General features: G+C 37.4%; 1 protein-coding gene across 9 annotated transcripts in view; it reads right to left on the reverse strand.

Annotated features, from left to right (window-relative positions):
- The window catches only part of Cyp2c13 (cytochrome P450, family 2, subfamily c, polypeptide 13), an 80453-nt gene extending 54718 nt beyond the window's left edge, over positions 1 to 25735 (reverse strand). For 3 of the 9 annotated variants that reach the window (XM_039090889.2, XM_063277654.1, XM_063277662.1), the window contains exons 1-5: positions 25506 to 25713; positions 24223 to 24385; positions 23914 to 24063; positions 20984 to 21144; positions 19688 to 19864 (exon numbers count right to left, since the gene is read on the reverse strand). In XM_039090889.2, coding sequence (XP_038946817.1) covers positions 19688 to 19864; positions 20984 to 21144; positions 23914 to 24063; positions 24223 to 24385; positions 25506 to 25673 — 819 coding nt within the window. In that variant the 5' untranslated portion in view covers positions 25674 to 25713. Of the gene's footprint in view, positions 1 to 7238; positions 9188 to 10127; positions 10267 to 19687; positions 19865 to 20983; positions 21145 to 23913; positions 24064 to 24222; positions 24386 to 25505 lie in introns of those variants that run through there. The other 6 variants (XM_063277632.1, XM_063277644.1, XM_039090966.2 and 3 more) reach the window with 5 other exon arrangements.
- Positions 25736 to 25954: the final 219 nt, after the last annotated feature.

Below are 25954 nucleotides of genomic sequence, written 5' to 3' on the forward strand. Positions count from 1 at the left end.
AACGAACTCAAAGAGCTTGAAGGAGCTCGAGACCTCAGATGAACAACAATGCCAAGCAACCAGAGCTTCCAGGGACTAAGCCACTACCTAAAGACTATACATGGACTGACCCTGGACTCTGACCTCATAGGTAGCAATGAATATCCTAGTAAGAGCACCAGTGGAAGGGGGAGCCCTGGGTCCTGCTAAGACTGGATGCCCAGTGAATGTGATTGTTGGCGGGAGGGCAGCAGAAATGGGGGGAGGATGGGGAGGGGAACACCCATAAAGAAGGGGAGGGGGAAGGGTTAGGGGGGTGTTGGCCCGGAAACCGGGAAAGGGAATAACACTCCAAATGTAAATAAGAAATACTCAAGTTAATAAAAAAAAAAGGACTTCCAAACAAATAATCCCAGGAAACAAGCTGGAGTTGCCATCCTAATATCCAATAAAATAGATTTTCAACCAAAAATTATGACATATGATGAGGAAAGACACTTCATACTCATCAAAGTAACAATTCATCAAAAGAATGTTTCAATTCCTAACATCTATGCCCAAATGCAAGGGTACAAATATTCATAAAAGAAACTTAATTAAAGCTCAAAACACACACTGAACCCCACATAGTAATATTGGGAAACTTCACTACATGACTCTCACCAATGGATACATCATTGAAACAGAAAATAAACAGAGACAGGTGAAACTAATACAGATTATGAACCAAATGGAATTGACAGATATCTAAAGGACATTTCACCTTAAAAGAGAAGAATACGACTTCTTCTCAGCCCTTCGTGGTTACTTCTCCAAAATCAACCATATAATTGGACACAAAACAACACTCAACTAATACTAGAAGATTGGAAAAAATCCCTTGCATCCTATCAGACCACCATGGCCTAAGGCTGATGTTCAATAACAGCAAAAACAACAGAAAGTCCACAGACAAATGGAAAAAGAACAACTCTCTACTCAATGTAACTTGGTCAGGGAAGAAAGAAAGAAAGAAATGAAGAATTCCTGGAATTTAATGAAAATTTTGACATGTCACATCCAAAATTATGGGACACAATGAAAGCAGTGCCAAGAGAAAAACTCATAACACTAGCTCCCCTGGTAAAGAAACTGGAGATTTTACACAAGCAACTTAACAGCACTCCTGAGAGCTCTGGAACAAAAAGAAGCAAGCACACCCAAGAGGATTAGACAGCAACAAATTGTCAAACTCGGGCCTAAATCAACCAAATAGAAACAAAGAGAATGATAAAGAAATAACAAAACCAAAAGCTGATTATTTCAGAAAATCAACAAGACAAATAAACCCCAAGGCAAACTAACTAAAGGGCCCAGAAACAGTATCCAAATTAATAAAATCAGATTAAAAATGAGACCTAATAACAGAAACTGAGGAAATTGAAAAAAAATCAGATCCTACTACAGCACATCTGAAAGCTCAAAAATAAAAATTAGTAAATAGTGTGAATAGCAGTGAATAAAAATAATCAAACTCAGGATAAAATCAACCAAGTAGAAGCAAAGATAACTATACAAAGAATCAACAAAACTAGAAACTGAATATTTAATAATATCAACAAGATCCTTAGCCAGAATAACCAGGGGTCACAAAGACAGTATCCAAATTAACAAAATCAGAAATGAAAAGGGAGCCATAACAACAGAAACTAAAGAAATTTTAAAATTCATTAAATCCTACTGCAAAAGCCTATACTCAACAAAACTGGAAAATCTTGATGAAATGGGTAATTTTCTACAAAGGTACTAGGAACCAAAGTTTAATCATGATTAGGTTAAACCATCTAAACAGTCCTATAATTCTGAAAGAAATAGCAGCAGTCATTAAATCTCCTAAAGAAAAAGAGCCCAGGACCAGACAGTTTTAGTACAGAATTCTATCAGAGCTTCAACGAAGACCTAATAACAACATTCTTCAAACGAGTCCACAAAAGTCTTGGAAAGATCAAGAATTCAAGGCCCATACCTAAAGTTAATAAAAAGTAATATACAGCAAATCAACACCCAACATAAACTAAAGGGAGAGAATCTTGAAGCAATCTCTATAAAATCAGAGATTAGACAATTCTGCCCACTCTCCCCCTATCTATTCAACATAGTACTCGATATTCTAGCCAGAACAGTAAAAACTAGACAGTAAAAATAAGTCAAAGGGATAAAAATTGAAAAGAATAAAAATATCAATAATTGCAGATGATATTATACTATACTTAAGTGAGCCCAAAATACCAGTATAGAACTTCTAAAGCTTATAGACACCTTTTAGCAAAGTGACTGTATATAAAATTAGCTGAACCCTTCCAGCCTAAACTAGTGCCTGAGCAGACCTTGGGCACTGACTCGAAACCTAGTCCCACAAAACCCAGAGAAAGACCAACTCCCAGGTGCTCTAACATAAAAGTGATCGCAGAGGCATGCCTTTCTTCAAGTTTCAACCTGCACCCAGAGCAGACCTGGGACACTGGCTCTGCATCCACTCTTATAAGGCCCAGAGGGAGCCCAAATTCCAGGTGCTCTGAAATGCCCAGGATCACAAGTTCACCAAGGAAGACGTAAACAGGAGCACTGGAACTCCACCAGACTCAAGATCACAGTTGAGGCCACATCTTTCCAACACCCAGCAAATTGGGACTCCCACCAGCCAGAGTCATGTGTTCCTTCCAGCTTGCACCTATGTCTGTAGAAAATCTCTGGCTCTGGCTTCCCACCCACTCTTGCAACACCCTGAGAAAACTTGAGGACAACAAAGTATGACAAAACAGGATCTCAGGAGCTTGATCACACAAGGATTTCAGAATCCTAGAGGCATCTGGACTCCCAAGAGCTCTGACACACCCAGGATCTCAGTACCCCAGAATCATAAGATCACAGAGAGAGCAGGACTTTGAGGAGTTCTCAAACAACAAGGATAACAAGAGGGACAGACATTCTAATATCAAATAAAGTAAACTTTCAAACAAAAGATATCAAGAAGATAAGGAAGGACACACCATGTTCTTCAAAAGAAAAATCTACCAAGATGAATTCTCAATTCTGAACAACTATGCTCCAAATGCAAGGGTACCCACATTCATAAAAGAAACTTTACGTACGACCTATGGGAACCAGTAGATAGGGGCACTGGAGCTGCAAGTCCCATGCGCCCCAGATGCCACTGGAACTTGAAGGGAACGGATCAACAGTTCTCTGCACCCAAATCCCATGGGAGGGAGAGCTAAACCTTCAGAGAGGCAGATACGCCAGGGAAGTCAGAAGACACTACACTCTGCCCACATTTCTGACTCCAGAGGAAAACACCAAATGCCATCTAGGACCCTGGTGCACGGAGGCTCCCGGAAAAGGCAGCACTCCTGGTTGCTGCCCTCTCAAAGAGCTCAAAAGCAACACCCACGATCAAACTTGAGCCGCAGGACCACAGGTAAGACCAACTTTTCTGCTCCAAGCGACCTGACTGGTGGTCTCAGGACACACAGAAGCAAAATTCCTCTGGACCGGACACTTCCGGTTTTTAGCTGGATTCCAACCTTACTGATCCCCGCCTGCAGCTCACTGCTCCCAAACCCCGTGGGAGAGAGAGCTCACCGCCCTGACAGGGGGGCACTCCTGAGACTGCAGGGCGGAAGAGACCGCCAGTACTGCCTACCCTTGCCCACATCCCTGGCCCAAAAGGAAACTGTATAGGGCCTCTGGGAACAGGAAGATAGGGGCACTCAATGCTGTGGTCCAGACACTGACCGGATATGAAGGAACCTGGTCAAACAGCACCCAAATCCCATAAGAGGGACAGCTAAATCTTCAGAGAGGCAGACGGCCTGGGAAGCCAGAAGATACTACACTCTGCCCACATTTCTGACTCCAGAGGAAAACACCAAAAGCCATCTGGGACACTGGTGCATGGGGGCTCCCAGAAAGGGCAGCGCAGGTCCTCCAGGTTGCTGCCCTCCCGGAGAGCTCATAAGCAACACCCCACGAGCAAACTTGAGCCTCAGGACCACAGGTAAGACCAAATTTTCTGCTCCAAGAGACCTGCCTGGTGAGCTCAGGACACAGACTCACAGTAACAGCTGAAGACCTGTAGACAAGAAAAACTACACGCCCTAAAGCAGAACACTCTGTTCCCATAACTGGATGAAAGAAAACAGGAAAACAGGTCTACACCACTCCTGACACACAGGCTTATAGGACAGTCTACCACTATAAGAAATAGCAGAACAAAGTAACACCAGAGATAATCTGATGGTGAGAGACAAGCGCAGGAACGAAAGCAACAGAAACCAAGACTACATAACATCATCGGAGCCCAATTTTCCAAGCAAAGCAAACACTGAATGTCCAAACACACCAAAAAAGCAAGATCTGGATTTAAAATCATATTTGATCATGATGCTAGAGGACTTCAAGATAGAAATGAAGAACTCCCTTAGAGAAATGCAGGAAAACATAAATAAACAAATACAAGCAGACAGAGAGGAATCACAAAAATCCCTGAAAGAATTCCAGGAAAACACAATCAAACAGTTGAAGGAATTAAAAATGGAAATAGAAACAATGAAGAAAGAACACAGGGAAACAACCCTGGATATAGAAAACCAAAGGAGGAGACAAGGAGCCGTAGATACAAGCATCACCAACAGAATACAAGAGATAAAAAAGAGAATCTCAGGAGCAGAAGATACCATAGAAGTCATCGACACAGCTGTCAAAGATATTGCAAAACGGAAAAAGCTACTGGTCCAAAACATACAGGAAATCCAGGACTCAATGAGAAGATGAAACTTAAGGATAATAGGTATAGAAGAGAGTGAAGACTCCCAGCTCAAAGGACCAGTAAATATCTTCAACAAAATCATAGAAGAAAACTTCCCTAACCTAAAGAAAGAGATGCCCATAAGCATACAAGAAGTCCACAGAACTCAAAATAGATTGGAATAGAAAAGAAACTCCTCCCATTACATAATAGTCAAAACACCAAATGCACAAAATAAAGAAAGAATATTAAAAGCAGTAAGGGAAAAAGGTCAAGTAACATATAAAGGCAGATCAATCAGAATCACACCAGACATTTTGCCAGAGACTATGAAAGCAAGAAGATCCTGGACAGATTTCAAACAGACCCTAAGAGAACACAAATGCCAGCCCAGGTTACTGTATCCTGCAAAACTCTCAATTAACATAGATGGAGAAACAAATATATTCCATGACAAAACCAAATTTATACAATATCTTTCTCCAAATCCAGCGTTACAAAGGATAATAAATGGTAAAGCCCCACATAAGGAGGCAAGCTACACCCAAGAAAAACCAAGAAACTAATCGTCTTGGCAACAAAACATAGAGAAGAAAAGCACACAAACATAACCTCACATCCAATTATGAATATAACAGGAAGCAATAATCATTATTCCTTAATATCTCTCAATATCAATTATCTCAATTCCCCAATAAAAAGACACAGATAAAAAAACTGGATATGCAATGAGGACCCTGCATTCTGCTGCCTACAGGAAACACACCTCAGAGACAAAGACAGACACTACCTCAGATTGAAAGGCGGGAAAACAATTTTCCAAGCAAATGGCCTGAAGAAGCAAGCTGGAGTAGCCATTCGAATATCAAAAAAAATCAATTTTCAACTAAAAGTCATCAAAAAAGATAAGGAAGGACACTTCATATTCATCAAAGGAAAAATCCACCAAGATGAACTCTCAATCTTAAATATCTATGTTCCAAATACAAGGGCATCGGCATACATAAAAGAAACCTTGCTAAAGCTCAAAACACACATTGTACCTCACACAATAATATTAGGAGACTTCAACACCCCACTCTCATCAACGGACAGGTCACGGAAAAAGAAATTAAACAGAGACGTAGACAGACTAAGAGAAGTCATGAACCAAATGGACTAAACAGATATTTATAGAACATTCTATTCTAAACCAAAAGGATATACATTCTTCTCATCACCTCATGGTACTTTCTCCAAAATTGACCATATAATTGGTCAAAAAAACAGGCCTCAACAGATACATAAAGATAAAAATAATTCCATGTGTCCTATCAGACCACCACGGGCTAAAGCTGGTCTTCAATAAAAATAAGGGAAGAATGCCCACATATATATGGAAGTTGAACAATGCTCTACACGACAATAACCTAGTCAAAGAAAAAATAAAGAAAGAAATTAAAAACTTCTTAGAATTTAATGAAAATGAAGGTACAACATACCCAAACTTATGGGACACAATGAAAGCTCTGCTAAGAGGAAAACTCATAGCTCTGAGTGCCCGCAGAAAGAAACAGGAAAGAGCATATGTCAGCAGCTTGACAGCACACCTAAAAGCTCTAGAACAAAAGAAGCCAATATACCCAGGAGGAGTAGAAGGCAGGAAATAATCAAACTCAGAGCTGAAATCAACCAAGTAGAAACAAAAGGGAACATACTAAGAATCAACAGAACCAAAAGTTGGGTCTTTGAGAAAATCAACAAGATAGATAAACCCTTAGCCAAACTAATGAAAGGACACAGAGAGTCTATACAAATTAACCAAATCAGAAATGAAAAAGGAGACATAACTAAAGATTCAGAGGAAATTGAAAAAATCATCAGATTCTACTACAAAAGCCTATAATCAACAAAACATGAAAATCTGCAGGAAATGGACAATTTCCTAGACAGATTCCAGGTACCAAAGTTAAATCAGGAACAGATAAACCAGTTAAACAACCCCATAACTCATAAAGAAATAGAAGCAGTCATTAAACATCTCCCAACCAAAAAGTGCCCAGGTCCAGACAGGTTTGGTGCAGAATTCTAACAGAGCTTCATAGAAGACCTAACACCAATACTATCCAAACTATTCCACAAAATTGAAACAGATAGAGCACTACCGGATTCATTCTATGAAGCCACAATTACTCTTATACCTAAACCACACAAAGACCCAACAAATAAAAGAGAACTTCAGACCAATTTCCCTTATGAATGTCAATGCAAAAATACTCAATAATATTCTGGAAACCGAATCCAAAGGCATATCAAAACAATCATAAACCATGATCAAGTAGGCGTCATCCCAGGCATGCAGGGATGGTTTAATATACGGAAAACCATCAACATGATCCATTATATTAACAAACTGAAAGAACAAAACAAGGCCCATACCTAAACGAAGTAAAAGTCATATACAGCAAATCAGTTGCTAACATTAAACTAAATGGAGAGAAATTTTAAGCAATCCCACTAAATCAGGGACTAGACAAGGCTGCCCACTATATTCCTACTTATTCAATATAGTTCTCGAAGTTCTAGCCAGAGCAATCAGACAGGAAATGGGGGATGAAGATTGGAAAAGAAGAAGTCAAAATACCACTATTTGCAGATATGATAGTATATTTAAGTGATCCCAAAAGTTACACCAGAGAACTACTAAAGCAGATAAACAACGTCAGCAAAGTGGCTCGGTATAAAATAAACTCAAATAAATCAGTAGCCTTCCTCTACACAAAAGAGAAGCAAGCCGAGAAAGAAATTCGGGAAACAACAACCTTCATAATAGACCCAAATAATATAAAGTACCTCGGTGTGATTTAACCAAGCAAGTAAAATATCTGTATGATAAGAACTTCAAGCATCTGAAGAAAGAAATTGAAGAAGACCTCAGAAGATGGAAAGATCTCCCATGCTCATGGATTGGCAGGATTTATATAGTAAAAATGGCCATTTTACCAAAAGCGATCTACAGATTCAATGCAATCCCTATCAAAATACCAATCCACATCTTCAAAGAGTTAGACAGAACAATTTGCAAATTTATCTGGAATAACAAAAAACCCAGGATAGCTAAAACCATCCTCAACAGTAAAAGGACTTCTGGGGGAATCTCTATCCCTGAACTCAAGCAGTATTACAGAGCAATAGTGATAAAAACTGCATGGTATTGGTACAGAGACAGACAGATAGACAAGTGGAACAGAATTGAAGACCCAGAAATGGACCCACACACCTATGGGCACTTGATTTTTGACAAAGGAGCCAAAACCATCCAATGGAAAGAAGATAGCATTTTCAGCAAATGGTGCTGGTTCAACTGGAGGTCAACATGTAGAAGAATGCATATCAATCCAACCTTATCACTCAGTAAAAAGCTTAAGTCCAAGTGGATAAAGGACCTCCGCATCAAACTAGATACACTCAATCTAATAGAAGAAAAAGTGGGGAAGCATCTCGAACACATGGGCACTGGAAAAAATTTCCTGAACAAAACACCAATGGCTTATGCTCTAAGGTCAAGAATCAACAAATGGGATCTCATAAAACTGCAAAGCTTCTGTAAGGCAAAGGAAACTATGGTTAAGCAAAACGACAACCAACAGATTGGGAAAAGATCTTTACCAATCCTACAACAGATAGAGGCCTTATATCCAAAATATACAAAGAACTCAAGAAGTTAGACCACAGGGAGACAAATAACCCTATTAAAATCATATGCATTCAATATCTTGCTTCTCCCTGCTGCCACCATTGGGAACCACCACTCTCCTCTCTGAATTTATTGGTTTCATTTGTTAGATACTTCTGACAAATATAAATCTGTCTTCTTCATCCCAATGAGACAAGGAGGTGAGTAGGTTTTCCCATCTACAACTAGAATTCTTAATTGTCTATTCATAAGAATTAAATCTAATAACAAGTTTTATGAAGACCTCAATTAGCTACTAATTATAAATTACATTTTGCTCAAGGATTTTCCTCTGTTCTTCTAACAGTATAATGCTCAATGAACATTATTATTTTTGCCTATAGCCACCCTAAGACAAGCACTATACTTATTCTCTTAATTTTCCTCTGCCATAATGCAGTCTAGTACAGTACCTTGGAGCCAGTGTTTTAATGAGCGTTTGTTGATCTGACTTGGTCTTCAATAGTCTAAGAGAAAAGACCTATTTTTTTCTTCTTATCGCTTCATTCAGAAAAGTTCAAGTACTTTTTTTAAACATGGTGTACGACAGGAATTTTACCCTAATTCTGTGTTGTTTACTGGTAGGCTACAGAAATGCTTTATTTCTGCTGACAGATCTTATATTCATTGATCTTATATAACTCACTGTTCTGCACTAAACTTTAGCAGATTCCTTAGGGTCTCTTCCATTTATAATAAAATTCCATCTACAAAACAAAAAAGAAAAAAAGAAAAGTTCAAGTACCTGGGGAGAGGTACAAGCTGTCTATGTCATATCAACATTTTAAAGATATTTAGGTTTTACTCTAGAAAAGTAAAATTACTATTTTTTTAATTCATTGGTAACTCTGTAATTTGGGAACTTCTTACAATACAAAGAAAGATTTGAATTTTACTTTAAAGAGAAAAATACTGTCTTACTTTTAAAAAGAATGATTTTTAATTCTTTGTCTGAGTAAGTATTGCTGCAGAAGCCAGACAAGAACAAACGTGCACCTGGACTGTCAGGTATACATGACTCGTGTAACACAACTGCCATGAGACATATCTGTGAAATGGACGGTGTCTATCGAAGAGTTAACTGAGACTGCGGCCCATCTTGTAAAAAACAAAAAATTTATAAAGATGCCATCTGGGGAAAAAAATCCCCACTCTCTTAACATTTTCCTAAAAACCAAGTATGTACTGAACGTTGTATTCTGCTCTCAAAAGTTGCATCTTGATAAATACTAGCAACCTGCGAACACGAAACCTCGAGGCCCCATATGAACAACAATGCCAACCAACCAGAGCTTCCAATGCCAAACAACCAGAGCTTCCAGGACTAAGCCACTACCCAAAGACTATACATGGACTGACCCTGGACTCTGACCTCATAGGTAGCAATGAATAGCCTAGTAAGAGCACCAGTGGAAGGGGAAGCCCTTGGTCCTGCCAAGACTGAACCCCCAGTGAATGTGATTGTTGGGGGGAGGGCGGTAATGGGGGGAGGATGGGGAGGGGAACACCCATCGAGGAGGGGAGGGGAAGGGGGATGTTGGCCCAGAAACCGGGAAGGGGAATAACAATTGAAATGTAAATAAGAAATACTCAAGTTAATAAAGATGGAAACAAAAAGAAAAAAAACAGTTCACTCCATTACCACTAGAGGGAGGAAGAGCGTCGATTTCCCTCATTTGCAGGGGAGCTGCTCTGTTTGCTTGATAACCACTCTCCTCATTACACACAAACTGCACAGCCGGGAAAAACAACAGTAGTTCCTTTCATTTTTATTTAAATGCCGTCTCTAATGGGAAAACAAAGGACAGACTGAAGAACATTTCTAGGTCAAAGTAGCAAGTCTTTCGAAGTGGCTAATTTCGTGCTTCAAGAATTCTAAATACAGCCCTGAGGTCAGAAAAATATTCAAAGAAAGGCCATGGTGATCACGGGGCTCAATCTCTTTAATAGTTGTGGAAAATGAGGCCCAGAGAGAGACCTGCCCTGCTCTGGGTCATATAATTTGTAACAGCAGATGCATGCCGGAGTAATAAATTCTGCAACTCATAAAAAAAAAAAAATGGAGTTCAGACCTAAACAAATAATTCACAGCTGAGGAATGCCGAATGGCTGAGAAACACCTAAAGAAATGTTCAACATCTTTAATCATAAGGGAAATGCAAATCAAAACAACCCTGAGATTTCACCTCACACCAGTGAGAATGGCTAAGATCAAAAACTCAGGTGACAGCAAATGCTGGTGAGGATGTGGAAAAAGAGGAACACTCCTCCATTGTTGGTGGGATTGTAGACTGGTACAACCATTCTGGAAATCAGTCTGGAGGTTCCTCAGAAAACTGGACATTGAACTACCTGAGGACACAGCTATACCTCTCTTGGGCATATACCCAAAAGATGCCCCAACATATAAAGAAGACACGTGCTGCCCTATGTTCATCGCAGCCTTATTTATAATAGCCAGAAGCTGGAAAGAACCCAGATGCCCTTCAACAGAGGAATGGATACAGAAAATGTGGTACATCTACACAATGGTATATTACTCAGCTATCAAAAACAATGACTTATGAAATACATAGGCAAATGGAGGGAACTGGAAAATATCATCCTGAGTGAGGTAACCCAATCACAGAAAAACACACATGGTATGCACTCATTGATAAGTGGCTATTAGCCAAAATGCTTGAATTACCCTAAATGCACAGAACACATGAAACTCAAGACGGATGATCAAAATGTGAATGCTTCACTCCTTCTTTAAAAGGAGAACAAGAATACCCTTAGCAGGGAATAGGGAGGCAAAGATTAAAACAGAGGCAGAAGCAACACCCATTCAGAGACTGTCTCACATGTGGCCCAGACATATACAGCCACCCAATTAGACAAGATGGATGAAGCAAAGGAGTGCAGGCTGACAGGAACCAGATGTAGATATCACCTGAGAGACACAGCCAGAATACAGCAAATACATAGGTGAATGCCAGCAGCAAACCACTGACCTGAGAATGGGACCCCCGTTGAAGGAATCAGAGAAAGGACTGGAAGAGCTTGAAGAGGCTCGAGACCCCAGATGAATAACAATGCCAACCAACCAGAGCTTCCAGGGACTAAGCCACTACCCAAAGAGTATACATGGACTGACCCTGGGCTCCAACCTTATAGGTAGCAATGAACAGCCTAGTAAGAGCACCAGTGGAAGGGGAAGCCCATAGTCCTGCTTAGACTGAACCCCCAGTGAACGTGATTGTTGGGGGGAGGGAGGCAATGTGGGGAGAATGGGGAGGGGAACACCCGTATAGAAAGGAAGGGGGAGGGGTTAGGGGGATGTTGGCATGGAAACCGGGAAAGGGAATAACATTCAAAATGTAAATAAGAAATACTCAAGTTAATAAAGAAAAAAAGGGGAAAAAAACTTTACTAAACTCAAAGCACACATTGCACCTCACAAAATGATAATGCTAGACTTTAACACCCCACTTGCATCAACGGGCAGATCATGGAAACAGAAACTAAATAGAAACACAGGGAAACTAACAGAGGTTATGAAGCAAATGGATTTAACTGATATCTATAAAACATTTGATCCTAACACAAAAGAATATACCATCTTCTCAGCATGTCATGGTATCTTCTCCAAAACTGACCATATCATTGGTCAAAAAACAGGTTTCAACAGATACAAGAATGCTGATAATCCCATGCATCTTATTAGACTAGGACAGACTAAGACTGGTCTTTGATAACAACAAAAACAACAGGAAGGCCACATGCACATGGAAGATGAAAACCATTCTAATCAAAATAACTTGGTCATGGAAGAAGTAATGAAATTAAAGACTTTTTAGAATTTAATAAAAATGAACGCACAACATAGCCAAACTTATGGGACACAACGAAAGCAGTGCTAAGAGGAAAACACATAATTCTGAGTGCCTCCAAAATAAAACTGGAGACTGCATAAGCTAGTAGCTTTTAGAGCACGCCTGAAAGCTCTAGCATAAAATGAAGCAAATACAACTAAGAGGAGTAGAAAAGGAAATATTCAAACTCAGGGCAGAAATCAATCAAGTAGAAACAATAAGAGCTATACAAAGAATCAACAAAACCAGGAACTGGTTCACTGAAAATCAGCATAATAGATAAACCTGTAGTCAGACTAAACAGGGGGCACAGAGACGCTATCCAAATTAACAAAATTAGAAATAGAAAGGGAGACATAACAAAAAAAGCCGAGGAAACTAAAAAAAAATTAGATCCTACTACAAAAAACTATACTCAACAAAACTGGAAAATCTGGATGAAATTGACATATTTTTAGACAGATAGCAGGTAATAAGTTAAATTAGAATCAAATAAACCATCTAAACAATCCTATAACCACTAAAGAAATAAAATCAGTAAATTAAAAGTTCCCCACCCAAAAATGCTCAGGACAAGGTGGGTCTAGTGCAGAATTCCATCAGACCTTCATAGAAGATCTAATACCAATACTGTCCAAACTATTCCACAAAATATAAACAGAAGGAACACTACCTAATTCATTCTATGAAGCTAAAATTATGCTTATTCCTAAACCACACAAAGGCCCAACAAAGAAAGAGAACTTCAGACCAATTTTCCTTATGAATATTGATAACAAAATGTTCAATAAATTTCTCCCAAATCAGATGCAAGTATGCATTGAAATGATCATCCATCATGATTAAGTAGTCTTTATCTCAGGGATGCAGAGATGGTTCAATGTACTGAAATCCATCAATGTAATCCACTATATAAACAACTCAAAGAAAAAAACCACATGATTATTTCATTAGATCCTGAGAAAGCATTGGGCAAAATTCAACACCCCTTCATATTCAAAGTCTTGGAAATAGAAGGAATTTCATACCTAAACATACTATAAGCAATATAGAACAAAACAGTAGCCAACATCAAACTAAATGGAGAGAAAATTGAAGAAATCCCACTAAAATAAGGGACTACATAAGGCTGCCTACTCTCTCCCTACCTGTTCAATATAGTGCACAAAGTCCTAGCCGAAGCATCTAGACAACAGATGGAAGTCAAAGGGATACAAATTGGAAAGGAAGAAGTTAAAATATCACTATTTGCAGATGATATGATAGTATACTTAAGTGACCCCAAAAGTTCTACCGGGGAACTATTAAGCCTGATAAACAACTTGAGCAAAGTGGCTGGGTATAAAATTAACTCAAACAAGTCAGTAGCCTTACTCTACTCAAAGGATAGACAGGCTGAGAAAGAAGTTAAAGAAATGAAATCCTTCACAACAGTCACAATTAACATAAAATGCCTGGCTGTGACTCTGACCAAATAAGTGAAAGGTCTGTTTGACAAGAACATTAAGTCTCTGAAGAAAAATTCAAAGAAGATCTGAGAATATGGAAGGACCTCCTATGCTCATGGATTGGCAGGATTAATATAGTAAAAATGCAATCATGCCCAAAGCAATCTATGGATTCAATCCAATCCCTATCAAAATTCCAACTCCATTCTTCACAGACTTAAAAAGAGAAATTCACAAATTCATTTGGAATAGCAAATAACGCAGGATATAAAAACTATCCTCAACAATGAAAGACCTGGTGGACACAGCATCCCTAACTTCCAGCTGTCTTAAAGGGCAATAATGACAAAATACTGTGTGGTATTGGTACAGAGACAGGCAGGAAGATCAATGGAATAGAACTGAAGATGCAGAATGAACTCACACACCTATGGTTCTTCGATCTTTGAAAAAGGAGCTAAAAGTATCCAGTGGGAAAAAGATATTTTCAAGAAATAGTGCTGGTTCAACTGGTAGTCAGCATGTAAAAGAATGCAAATCAATCCATCATACCTCATTATACAAATCCCAAGTCTAAGTGGATCAAGGACCTTCACATAAAAACAGGTATACTAAAGTTAATAGAAGAAAAAGTGGGGAGGAGCCTTGAGTACACAGGTACAGGGGAAAATTTCCTAAACATAGTACCAAGGGCTTGTGCTCTAAGATCATGAATTGACAAATGGGACCTCATAAACTTGTAAAGCTTCTGTAAGGTAAAGGACATTCTCATTAGGACAAAATGGCAGCCATTAGATTGGAAAAAATGTCTTTACAATCCTACATCCATAGAGGCCTGATATCCAATATATACAAAGAACTAAAGAAGATAGACTCAAGACAATAAAAAATCCCTATTAAAAATGAGGGACAGAGCTAAACAAAGAGTTCTCACATGAGGAATATCGAATGGCAGTTAATTAGCTAAAAAAAATCCATATCCTTAGTTATCAGGGAAATGCAAATCAAAACAAGCCTGAGATTCTACCTCACACCAGCTAGAATGGCTAAGATCAAAAACACAGGTGATATTAGATGATGGTGAGGATGTGGAGAAAGAGGAATACTCCACCATTGTTGGTGGGATTGCAACCTGGTACAACCACTTTGGAAATCAGTCTGGCAGTTCCTAAGAAAATTGGAAATAGTACTACCTGAGGACCCAGTTATACCACTCTTTGGCATATACCCAAAAGATGCTCTATCATATCACAAGGAAATATGTTCCACTATGTTCATAGCAGCCATTTTATAATAACCAGAAGCTGTAAAGAATCCAGATGCCCTTCAACAGAGAAATGGATACAGAAAATGTGATACATTTATACAATGAAATACTACTCAACTGTTTAAAAAATGAATTCATGAAATTCTTAGACAAATGGATGGAACTGGAAAATATCCTGTGTAAGGTTACCCAATCACAAAAGAACACAAATGGTATGCACTCACTGATGAGTGTATATTAGCCCCAAAACTCAGAACACCCAAGGTACAATTCATAGACCACATGAAGCTCAAGATGAAGGAAGAACAAAGTGTGGATTTTTCAGTTTGTTTTAGAAGGTGGAACAAAATGCTCATGAGAGGAAAGAAGGAGACAAAATGTGGAGCAGAGACTGAAGTAAAGGCCATCCAGAGACAGCCCCACCTGGGGGATCCATCTCATATACAAACAACAAACCCAGACACTACTGCAGGTGCCAAGAAGTGTTTCCTGACAGGAGCCTGATAATAGCTATCTACCAGAGTCTGACAAACACAGAGGCGGATGCTCACAGCCAACCATTGGACTGAGCATGGAGTTCCCAATGGAGGAATTAGAGAAGGGACTAAAAGAGCTGAAGAGATTTCTAACCCCATAGAAAGAACAATAATATCAACCAACCAGAAAACCAAGTGCTCCCAGGGACTGAACCACCATCCTTGGACCCATGTCTCCAGCCATATATGGAGCAGAGAATGACCTTGTTGGTCATCAATGGGAGGAGAGGCTGTAGGTCCTATGAAGGCTTGAACCCCAGTGTAAGGGAATACTAGGGCAGCAAAGAGGGTGGGAGTGTGTGTGTAGGTGGGTGGGTGGGTGGGTGGGTGGGTGGGTGGGTGTGCGTCCTCCTAGAACCAGGGGGAGGGTGAATGGGAGAGCAGGTTTCTGGAAGGGATACTTGAAAATGGGATAACATTTGAAATGTAAATAAGAAAATACCCAATAAAAGATGAAAATAAAAGTTAAAAATAAAATTAACTGAAATAAATCAGTGGCCTTCCTCTATACAAATGATAAATGGGGTGAGAAAGAAATTATGGAAACAATACACTTCACAGTAGTTACAAACAATATAAAATATCTTGGGATAAATATAATGAATCAAGTGAAAGATCTGTAAGATAAGAACTTCAAGTCCCTCAAAAAAGAAATTGAAGAAGACATCAGAATATGGAGAGATTTCCCATGTTCACGGATTGGTAGAAATAACATAGTAAAAATGGATATTCTACCCAAAGCAATCTACATATTCAATGGGATCCACATCAAAATTTCAACACAATTCTTCAAAGAAATGGAAAAGAGCAATTCTTGAAATTATCTAAAAAACAAAAAAAATGATAATAATGAAAACAACTTTTAAAATAAAAGAACTCCTGGGGGAAATCACATCTTGGATCTCAAGCTATACTACAGAGCGATAGTGACAAAATCTCCATGGTACTTGTCCAAACTCAAACTGATTGACCAATGGAATAAAACTGAAGACGAGGAATAAAACCACACACTTACAGATGCTGGATCTTTCACAAAGAGTTAAAAAAAATACACAATGGAAAAAATAAAGCATCTTCAAAAATTTTGCTTCTCTAACTGGCAGCCTGTGTACAGAAAAATTAAATAGGTTCATATTTGTCATGTTGCACAAAGCATACATCCAAGTGAATCAAGGACCTCAACATAAAAACTTGATACACTGAATTTAATAAAAGAGAAAGTAAGAAATAATCTATAACTCATTGGTATGGGAGAAGGGGAATTTTTCATAAACAGAACTCCAGTGGCTCACGCTCTAAGAACAAGAATTGATAAATGGGGCCTCAAGAAACTGGAAAACTTCTGAAAGGTAAAGGATATAGTCAATCAGCAACTTACAAATTGTGAAAAAAATCTTCACTAATCCCACATCCAGTAGAGAGCTAATATTCAAAATATATAAAGAACTCTACCCACCAAAAAACCCAAACAACCCAATCGAATCATGGGGTATAGAACTGAACACAATTCACAACAGAGGAATCTTGAATGGCTATGAAGACCTAAAAGAAATGATAAAGATCCCTACTCACCAGGAAAATGCAAATTAAAATGACCCTGAGATTCCACCTTACACTAATCAGAATAGCTAAGATCAAAAACTCAAGAAACAGTCCATGTTAACAAGAATGTGGAGAATGTGCTGGTGGGGTTGCAAACTGGTACAACCACTCTGGAAATCAATCTGAAGTTTCCTCAGAAGTTGGAAATAGATAACCTCAAGACACAGCTATACCACACTTGGGAACATGCCCAAAAGATGCCCCACCATACCGCAAAAGCACATGATCTATTAGGTTTATAGCACCCTTATTTGTGATAGCCAGAAGCTGGAAACAACTGAGATGTCCCACAAAAGAAGAATGGATGCACAAAAATGTGCTTCATGCACACAAAAGAATACCACCCAGGTATTAATAATGAGGATATTATGAATTTTTTGGGTAAATAGATGGAACAAAAAAATCATCCTGAGTGCGGTAACTAAGACCCAAAACCACATGCATGGTATAAACTCACTAATAAATGTATATTAGCCCCAAAAAGTACAGTATACACATGATACAATCCTCAGAACACAAGAAGGTTAACAAGCCAAAGGGTCCAAGTGAGGACTCCTCAATCCCACTTCGTAGGAAGAAGAAAGGAATCATGGAGTTGGGGGTGGGGAGGTGTAGAGGGAGGGAGGGACCTGGGTGGGAGAGGGCACAGAAAGGAGAAAAGGGGAACATGATCAAATATTGGGGTAGAAAGCAAGACTGGAGCCCTGAGGGCCAGCAGAAAGAATGAACAGGTATCCTCAGGAGGAAAGAGGTAGGGTATCCTTAGAATGTAGCAGAGACCTGGGAGGAGAGAGACTCTCAGGACTCAAAGGGAGAGACCTTAGATGAAATTCCCTACAGTGGGAAAAGGGAACTTTTAGAGTATACCTCAAATAGAAAGGAAATCAAGTGTAGGGACGTGGTGGCCATCCCACAGTCAAAAATTCTGACTTAAACTTTTTCACTTCTAAAAGATTTGCAGGGTCAAAAATTGAGAAGAGTATAAGGTAAAGGAATTCCAGTGATAGGTCCAAATTTGGACTGAGCTTAAGGGGTGCTCCAAGACCTGACATTTTACTGATGCTATGGTGTACTTACAGACAGGAGCCTACTAGCATGGCTGACCCTTGAGAGACCCAACAATGATCTGACCTAGACAGAGGCAGATACTTACACCCAACCAATGAACTGAAGTTGGGGAATCTTATGATCGAATTAGGAAAAAGCTAGAAGAAGGTAAAGAGGAGGATGACCCCATAGGAAGACCAGAAACCTCAACTAACCTATATCCAGGAGATCTCTCAAACACTGAGCCACTAACCATGCAACATACATTAGCTGATCTAAGGCCCCTTACACATATACCAAAGAGGACTGCCTGGTCTGGTCTCAGTGAGAGAAGATACCCAAACCTTCTAGAGACTTGAGGACCCAGGGAGTGAGAGATTCTAGTGAGGTGGTGGGTAAGAGGTGGGAACATCATGTTGGATTTAGGGGAGGAGATATAGGTTGAGGAACAGTCAGGGGAAGACCTGGAAAGGGATAACTATAGGACTGTGAAGAAATAATAATAATAATAATAATAATAATAATAATAATAATAATAATAATAATAATGAATAAAATTTGACATACATAAAAATGAGAAATCTCTGTATGGCTTCTTACTAGCCTCCTTACAGAAATTGACAAGATATCTTAAAATTCATATGAAAGCTTAAAAGATGCAGATTGGTCAAGCAGCCTTAAAAAATAATATCAAAATCTAGGGACACACAGTCTTGAATATTTAAATAGAGTTGAAATGTTGAACTAATGGGGAACTCTTACACTGCACCACCACTAGTAAAGGATAAAAACAAAGACAAAGGGAGAAGAGCTGTTTCATAAAAACAAACCTGAAGGTCATCAATTGTTTTATAAATTATAGTATCAAAGAAATTGTGGGAAAACAGTTTTTCCTAAATTACATAATGCCAACAGTTAACCCTGACAGCACATCCAATAGACACCTATCATTAACCCAACTATAGCAAATTCATCAAAAATTGTTCTCAAAACTTTCATCCACATACTCTTTCCAATGGTACAACACAGTGATCCATTTAAAAACCTCTATAGGGTACAAATAGGCCCATATCCTTTTAAATACATATGATATACAAGTGATCCACACACTGGCTAATAATGGTGAAAATGTTCATGTTATTACAGAACTATTTATGATTTATAACTAGGTTGGAATTTATTTTACTTTATCAGCCATTTGCTTATCATTATATTATGATTGATTCTTTCAATTATTCTTCTCGCTTCTAATTGAAAGAACAGGGCAATATGCTGAACTTAATTTTACAATATTTCTCCCAGCCATAATTATACATGTAATAAAAATACATTGTTTTTTTAAATGATACTTATATGACTTTAAACATCGCTTGTAAATCAGTAAGTATCCAATGACCATTAAAATCCACAACAAATTTGCTAAGTATATAATTTCATATTAGAACTTTACCTGATTTCTTTCAATTAGAAAATAATCAATGAAGTCCCGAGGATTTGAAACATCCAACGATTCTTCATGTTCTTTTATTTTCTCCAAAAGGTAACTCTTAACCCATGTATAATTTTTTAAATATATGTTATGATTTCCCGGACAATAATCAAGAAGTATAGGAAATATATTGAAAACCTAAAAAAAATGCAAGAAATTACTAAATATATACACTGTAATAAAGTAATTAAGATATATTTATAACATTAAACATAATTTTTCCATTGACAGATCAAGATATGAATTAAATTCATCATAGGTAGGTTGTTTACATATATAATAATTTTCTATTTTAATAGAGAGATTAGAAATTTGATGGGCAAATTTCTACAAAATGAACAAAGATCATAATAAAATTTTCCACATGCACATATCTTTTGAGTGTAAAGAATGTTCATGTTAGTTACTCAATGATTCAGATAAACTCTGTTCTACAAGTTTGAATAACCATGTGACATAAATTACTAACTCTCGCTCTTTTAAGGTGTAGTGGAAGTTTAAATCTGGGGGTAAGCTGATTTATAGAATAAATCTACTGCCTGAGTTTCATGTCTATCTACCAACTTCTGACATATAATATCTACTTAGAAGTAGGTGGGCCTTTAAGATGCCCTGAAATAAATAGCACATCATATAATTTTATAATTTCTGCACGATTACATAATCATTTTATTTGGAGTGTGCTGTCAATGCCAGTTAAAGCTCAGAGAGTTGTGTATGTACATGGTCTATACAGCATTAAAATAATCATCTTTTTGTTTTGGCCTTTCCCCTGGTCAGCTACAATCCCAGCTGACCCATTAATCAACTGTAATAACTCAGTTTTCCTTAAAGCTTTCATTACCATTAACACTCTTCCTTATTTGAGAGACCATTTTTTCTATACTGAGGTGTTCCTGCCTAGTAATATAAAGAAAATGTGTTTAATTGTTTGAAAGTAGCAAAGGAATTTCAACAGTAGAAAAATGTCCTTACTATAACTACCCACACTTGTAGTAGTGAATTGAATTATTTTAAAAACAATTCAGTAGTAGTCACTGAATAGGCAGCTAGCAGGCTTGAGGCATCCTGGCATTTACCACTTAGTTTTACTGCTTGTATAGCTAAGGTCATAGAAACTCTTCCAGATACTCTTTGCATAATATCATAGTCAGAATTGTGGTAGTGGTCACCTGAACACTATGTCCCTATTGATTTTGACCTGTGAGAAAGAAAGATGGTTCATGTGTTTTCAGAAATAAAAGACCTTTACTTTACCTGAATCCCAGGAGAGCTTATAATTTTAACGGCCTCATTCACTTTTTCTATCAAGTTAAGAAAATCCTTATCTTCATAATCAAAACGATTCTGCAAGATAATGCAGCAGATGACATTGCCAGGAGCACATCCCATGATGAATTGGGGATCACAGGGTGAGCCTGAAGATTGGAAACAAGTGTAAAATTCTTTGAAAAATACATACATTTTGACCTTGTAAACAGGTTAATGTACTTTAGAAATTGTAACAAATAATTATGAATATGCTTAACTGCTAGGTCTTACCTGGTGAAGAATCATGACCATCTTGACATTAAACCTGACTTAGATTTCATTTTCACTAGTTAAATAAGACTGTTCACTACCACATTCAAGGACCTTAATTTAAATCATTTAACATCATGAAATTTAGCCAATTACTTCAGCATATGTTATTCAGGACCTAAAATCTGAAGAATGACTAGAATAAATCTTTATTTTTGTAACTGTGTAAATGTAGCCCAAATGTACCCCCAACTGGTGTTCCAATAGAAACACATAATAAATAAGCAAACACCAGTTGTTCGATGATATGTATGGACTTCCTGGAAGTCTCTGTGCTTATTCATAGACCACTCACTCACACTATACGCTTTTTTGGATTAAGTGTGTGAGACTTCTGACTGATATTGGAGAATGGTTTTCAGCATTACACTGTTAAGCTAAGTTGCATCTGTCTTTTCAAAAATGGCATCAATATAACTCTCTTCATCTCCCTTGTCAAATTTCATAGATTCTCCCTTTGGTACCCTGACAGCCTTAGAATATACCACTTAAATATTTTCACAATCAGTTTCTCACTCCCATAAACTTGGTCCTTTACTTATACCTAACCTTTTATTAAAAAATCGAATTTGACATAAATCTCTTTGACAGTTTTTGATGGCCGATTTCTTAGAGACCTTTTCTGTTCACCTGAAGAAGACTTGTGCCTCTCAAAGGTCTGCATCATACATCTCCTTCAAGATATATAGAATCCTTTCCCTTTCCATTCATATTTTATATTTTTGTATTGTCACAGTTTCACATGTTTCCTTATTCTTTTTCTTTTGATTTTGAATGAATGTACAGAATTTGTGATAAGTATGACATGGTCCACTTATATGAATAAATGGTGTGAGAGCCTTTATTTGTAATGTCCATGTAACTTGAAGTCATCCCTATGATAGAACAAATGAACACTTTCCTTTTCACATATTCATATTTCAAAAAATGAATTTTACTATCTATGAAGTACATTGTTCATTGTAATATTCATTGTGAAATTATAATAAAAGCAAATTTGGGGGTAACTATAAATAATGGGAGAAAATGGAGGAGAAAATGCTCTAAGAGCAAGCAAAACAAATGCATAATCTACAATTACAACATTTTCATGATCTCAACCCAGCATCTAGTACAATTGCAATAATAACATTTACTGAAAAGAAAGTAAATATTCATCATGGCCAAACTTCACATTTAATGTATTTAAGCAAAACCTAAATGTGTGGATATTTTCCATCAAGTAAATATCAAGATATTATATTACAAATATATTTTAATGTATGCATTATATTGGTCATGTGATTATTTTTCATGTAAGTAAAATAAATAATCAGCAAAAGAAGAAAGAAACTCAGTCAAGTAATTGTTCCAGGAATCTAAGCTGGGGTCATGTCTCTCTGTTCTCTTCCTTCATTGCTGATGATGGGGACATGAGCTAAATCCACTATGGGCAATGTCAGTCTTAAGCATGTGATTCTGGGAAGTAGAAAAATAAAAGTGCAAAAGACAAGTGGAATAGGCCACTGAGCAGCTATTCTTCATGTTTTCTGTTGCAGTTAATGGCTCTCAGTTCCTTCTTTGAAGTCCTGCATTGGTTTTCAGGTCAGCTGGAACCTGTAAACCAGCTGGACCCAACATCAGCTTAGTTGTTTTATGACAGAAACAAAACCTATAACAATCTATGAGAGCATGATTGTTTCTTTATATTACTTTCAGTAGTAAAATTGCTGTGATCAAAGGATCAAAATTGTGATGTTGTGGGTGATGTTAAATTCTGTATACTCAAAGGACATATGAGTTAAGGAAGTTGGATATTGAAACATGTGGAAGTCCTTGAGATTACTGATGCTCTACTAGGATATTAAGACCTTTCAATATACTAATATATCCATTCATTTAAGAAAAGAGGATGAACTTAAGTACATTGAGATTACTTTTTGCAGTGTGCATGATATTCACATGAAAAATCTGATTGTGCCTTACTATATTTAGAAAAAGTCTTAAAAGCTATTCAAGAAATAAAAAACAATACAATACAGTTCTTTCTTTGAAAGCACTAGGTGAGTAGTGCCAGAGTGCTAGCACAGTAACAGTCATCGATTTTTTTTCTAATACAAAAATCTATAAAGCTGAATATGGCTTCCACAACTCAACACACAAAGGGAAATACTAGAGTCGATGAAACTGTTTCTAGTTTCTTTAAATCAATCATTTTAATAGTTTCCATGTGTGCATACATTTTGAAGTGTATTTATTAAAACTAATAAATAAAACTATTAAATGCACAATGAAAAAGAAAGAAAGAAAGAAAGAAAGAAAGAGAGAGAGAGAGACAGACAGACAGACAGACAGACAGACAGACAGACAGACAGACAATAACACATGGTCTAGGCTCCTTACTTTTACATGGTAGCCATTATCATTGACAATCATCTGCTCATGATGGAATGCAAAAAACAAATAACATTTGTGATTACGGGATTTTATAGTTCATAGGTTATCATGAGACCTATATTCATGACATCTCATTAGAAAAAAGTCTTAGAATAATATAGAAACAACATGATTCACACCCAACAATGCATAGACTAAGATGTAAAAGTCAGATTCTGACATACACTTACCATTGGTTTTCTTCAGTTCTTTCACTAGCCACTTTGCTTCCTCTTGCACTTTGTCTTCAATGGTCCCTTTTCCCATGCCCAAATTCCTCAGGGTTTTGACTGTGAAATGCCTTGTGGCTTTCCATACATTTCCATGGCTAAAAGCAATGCCTGAAGAAATTGAAAAATACACTGGAAATCCCAGACAGAGAAGGAGCTGACAGGTGGCAGTCAAAGAGTCCCAACCTATGCCAGAAAAGCAAGCATGACCTCTACTCTCTGCCTTTCAGTTCACTCTGGAATCTACCACATAAGCACATATACACTTACCCTGTCCTTTAGCAACCTTTTCACAAATTGGTAACCTTCCTCTTCCAGAGAATTCTTCCCCATGATCAACAAGAGCTTCTTTCAATGCCTCATAGCCATGCAATACCACAGTAGGCTGTGAGCCAACATACAGAGTATACACAGGTCCATAGGTTTTAGAAAACTGAACATATAGCAAACATAAATATTAGTGAAAATGTCATTGTATTTTCCATAGAGTCAGTCTATTCAGTTTGATGATAGTACTGTGTTATATAATACTTTTATTCTAAAAAATTCAGTTTAAAGTTTATATAAGTCTTTATATTATAACTGTTATCATATATTAATGGAATACAGTATGCCAAAAAATTTCCCAGGCTGTTGACACAAACCCAAAGATTTATCACACTAAGTTATTAACCTCATCTGTTCATCATATTACACAATGAAACCGAAGTAAAATATCCACACTTATTTTCAGAGTTCTATTGCAAACAATTGGACTCAAATCGGACACTCTGCTTATTCATTATTGAATATTGAGCATCACTTTCATAATATATCCATACCGAAATGGATTTCAATAATCAGATGATTGCTGCAGAACCAGCTGGGAAACACTTCCTGTTAATAGTAGAAAGCTGTGAGATAAAAACGTAGAAACCTAAAACCTTAAATTACCACAAATGTTTGGCTTCCATTCTCATCAATTGTTAGAAATGTACATAGAGTGGGCATCATAAAAAAGTACACCATAGCAAGAACAATCATAGAAAAAGTGCATTCTCACTAATCAACATTCTAGGTTGAACTCACAGGCTATGAATGGAATAAAAGGTGATTGGGAAAATACCACATACTATATGGCTTTTATTTCATGTATGAGCTCATGCACATTGGATTTACTTCAAATAAAACACCAGTAAATTCTTCAGAGTACAACATTAATGTCAAATCCAAGAACAATGCATGCCTAAAATTATGATTCATTGAATGAAATATTCCTTACTCTTAAACTTTAGACAAAGTAATAGAAAATGTTTATAAAAATTAATATATAATTACCTATATTTGTAAAAATAGTATATCATTACCTACATTTCAGGTACTTCAGTCTGAAACCTAGAGCATTACTAATTTATTGACCATAACTACAGGCAAAAATCCAAAAACCATAGGACTTTACAACTTGCTTTTTACGCTCATTTTCACGATATTTTTCCGAGTAATAGCATTTCATGAAAGCAACAAAACTTACATCTCCCTTTTTAATGTAACTGAAGAGCATAAGGCATACTTACATTGGTTAAGGATTGCCGAATGTCCTTCATATCAACCTGAAAGAAATTTCCAATAATTGGGAGAGGAGTTGGGCCAGGAGGGAGTTTCCCTCTCCCAGAGCTCAGTCTCCATAGAGACAGGAAAAGCAGAAAGAACAGACTGAGCAACAAGACCACAACTGGATCCATGGAGACCCTTCTTATGGACACCACTGTAATGAGGGACTCAAGAAATTTTATAATGCACCATCAGAATCAATATTTTGTGATTTGCAATGTTTGCACAGCCAACTAGTCACTGTTTAACTCACTTCAAAATGAACTTTGTGCAGATGATAAGATTTTTTCATTTTTGTAGGATGTCTATAAATATATTGACTTAATTGCTGATACTATGATCACTCAAATCTTGAAATATCATCCTGAGTGAAGTAACCCAATCACAGAAAAACACACATAGTATGCACTAA

Source organism: Rattus norvegicus, chromosome 1 (assembly GCF_036323735.1).
Source record: "Rattus norvegicus strain BN/NHsdMcwi chromosome 1, GRCr8, whole genome shotgun sequence".
NCBI lineage: Eukaryota > Metazoa > Chordata > Mammalia > Rodentia > Muridae > Rattus > Rattus norvegicus.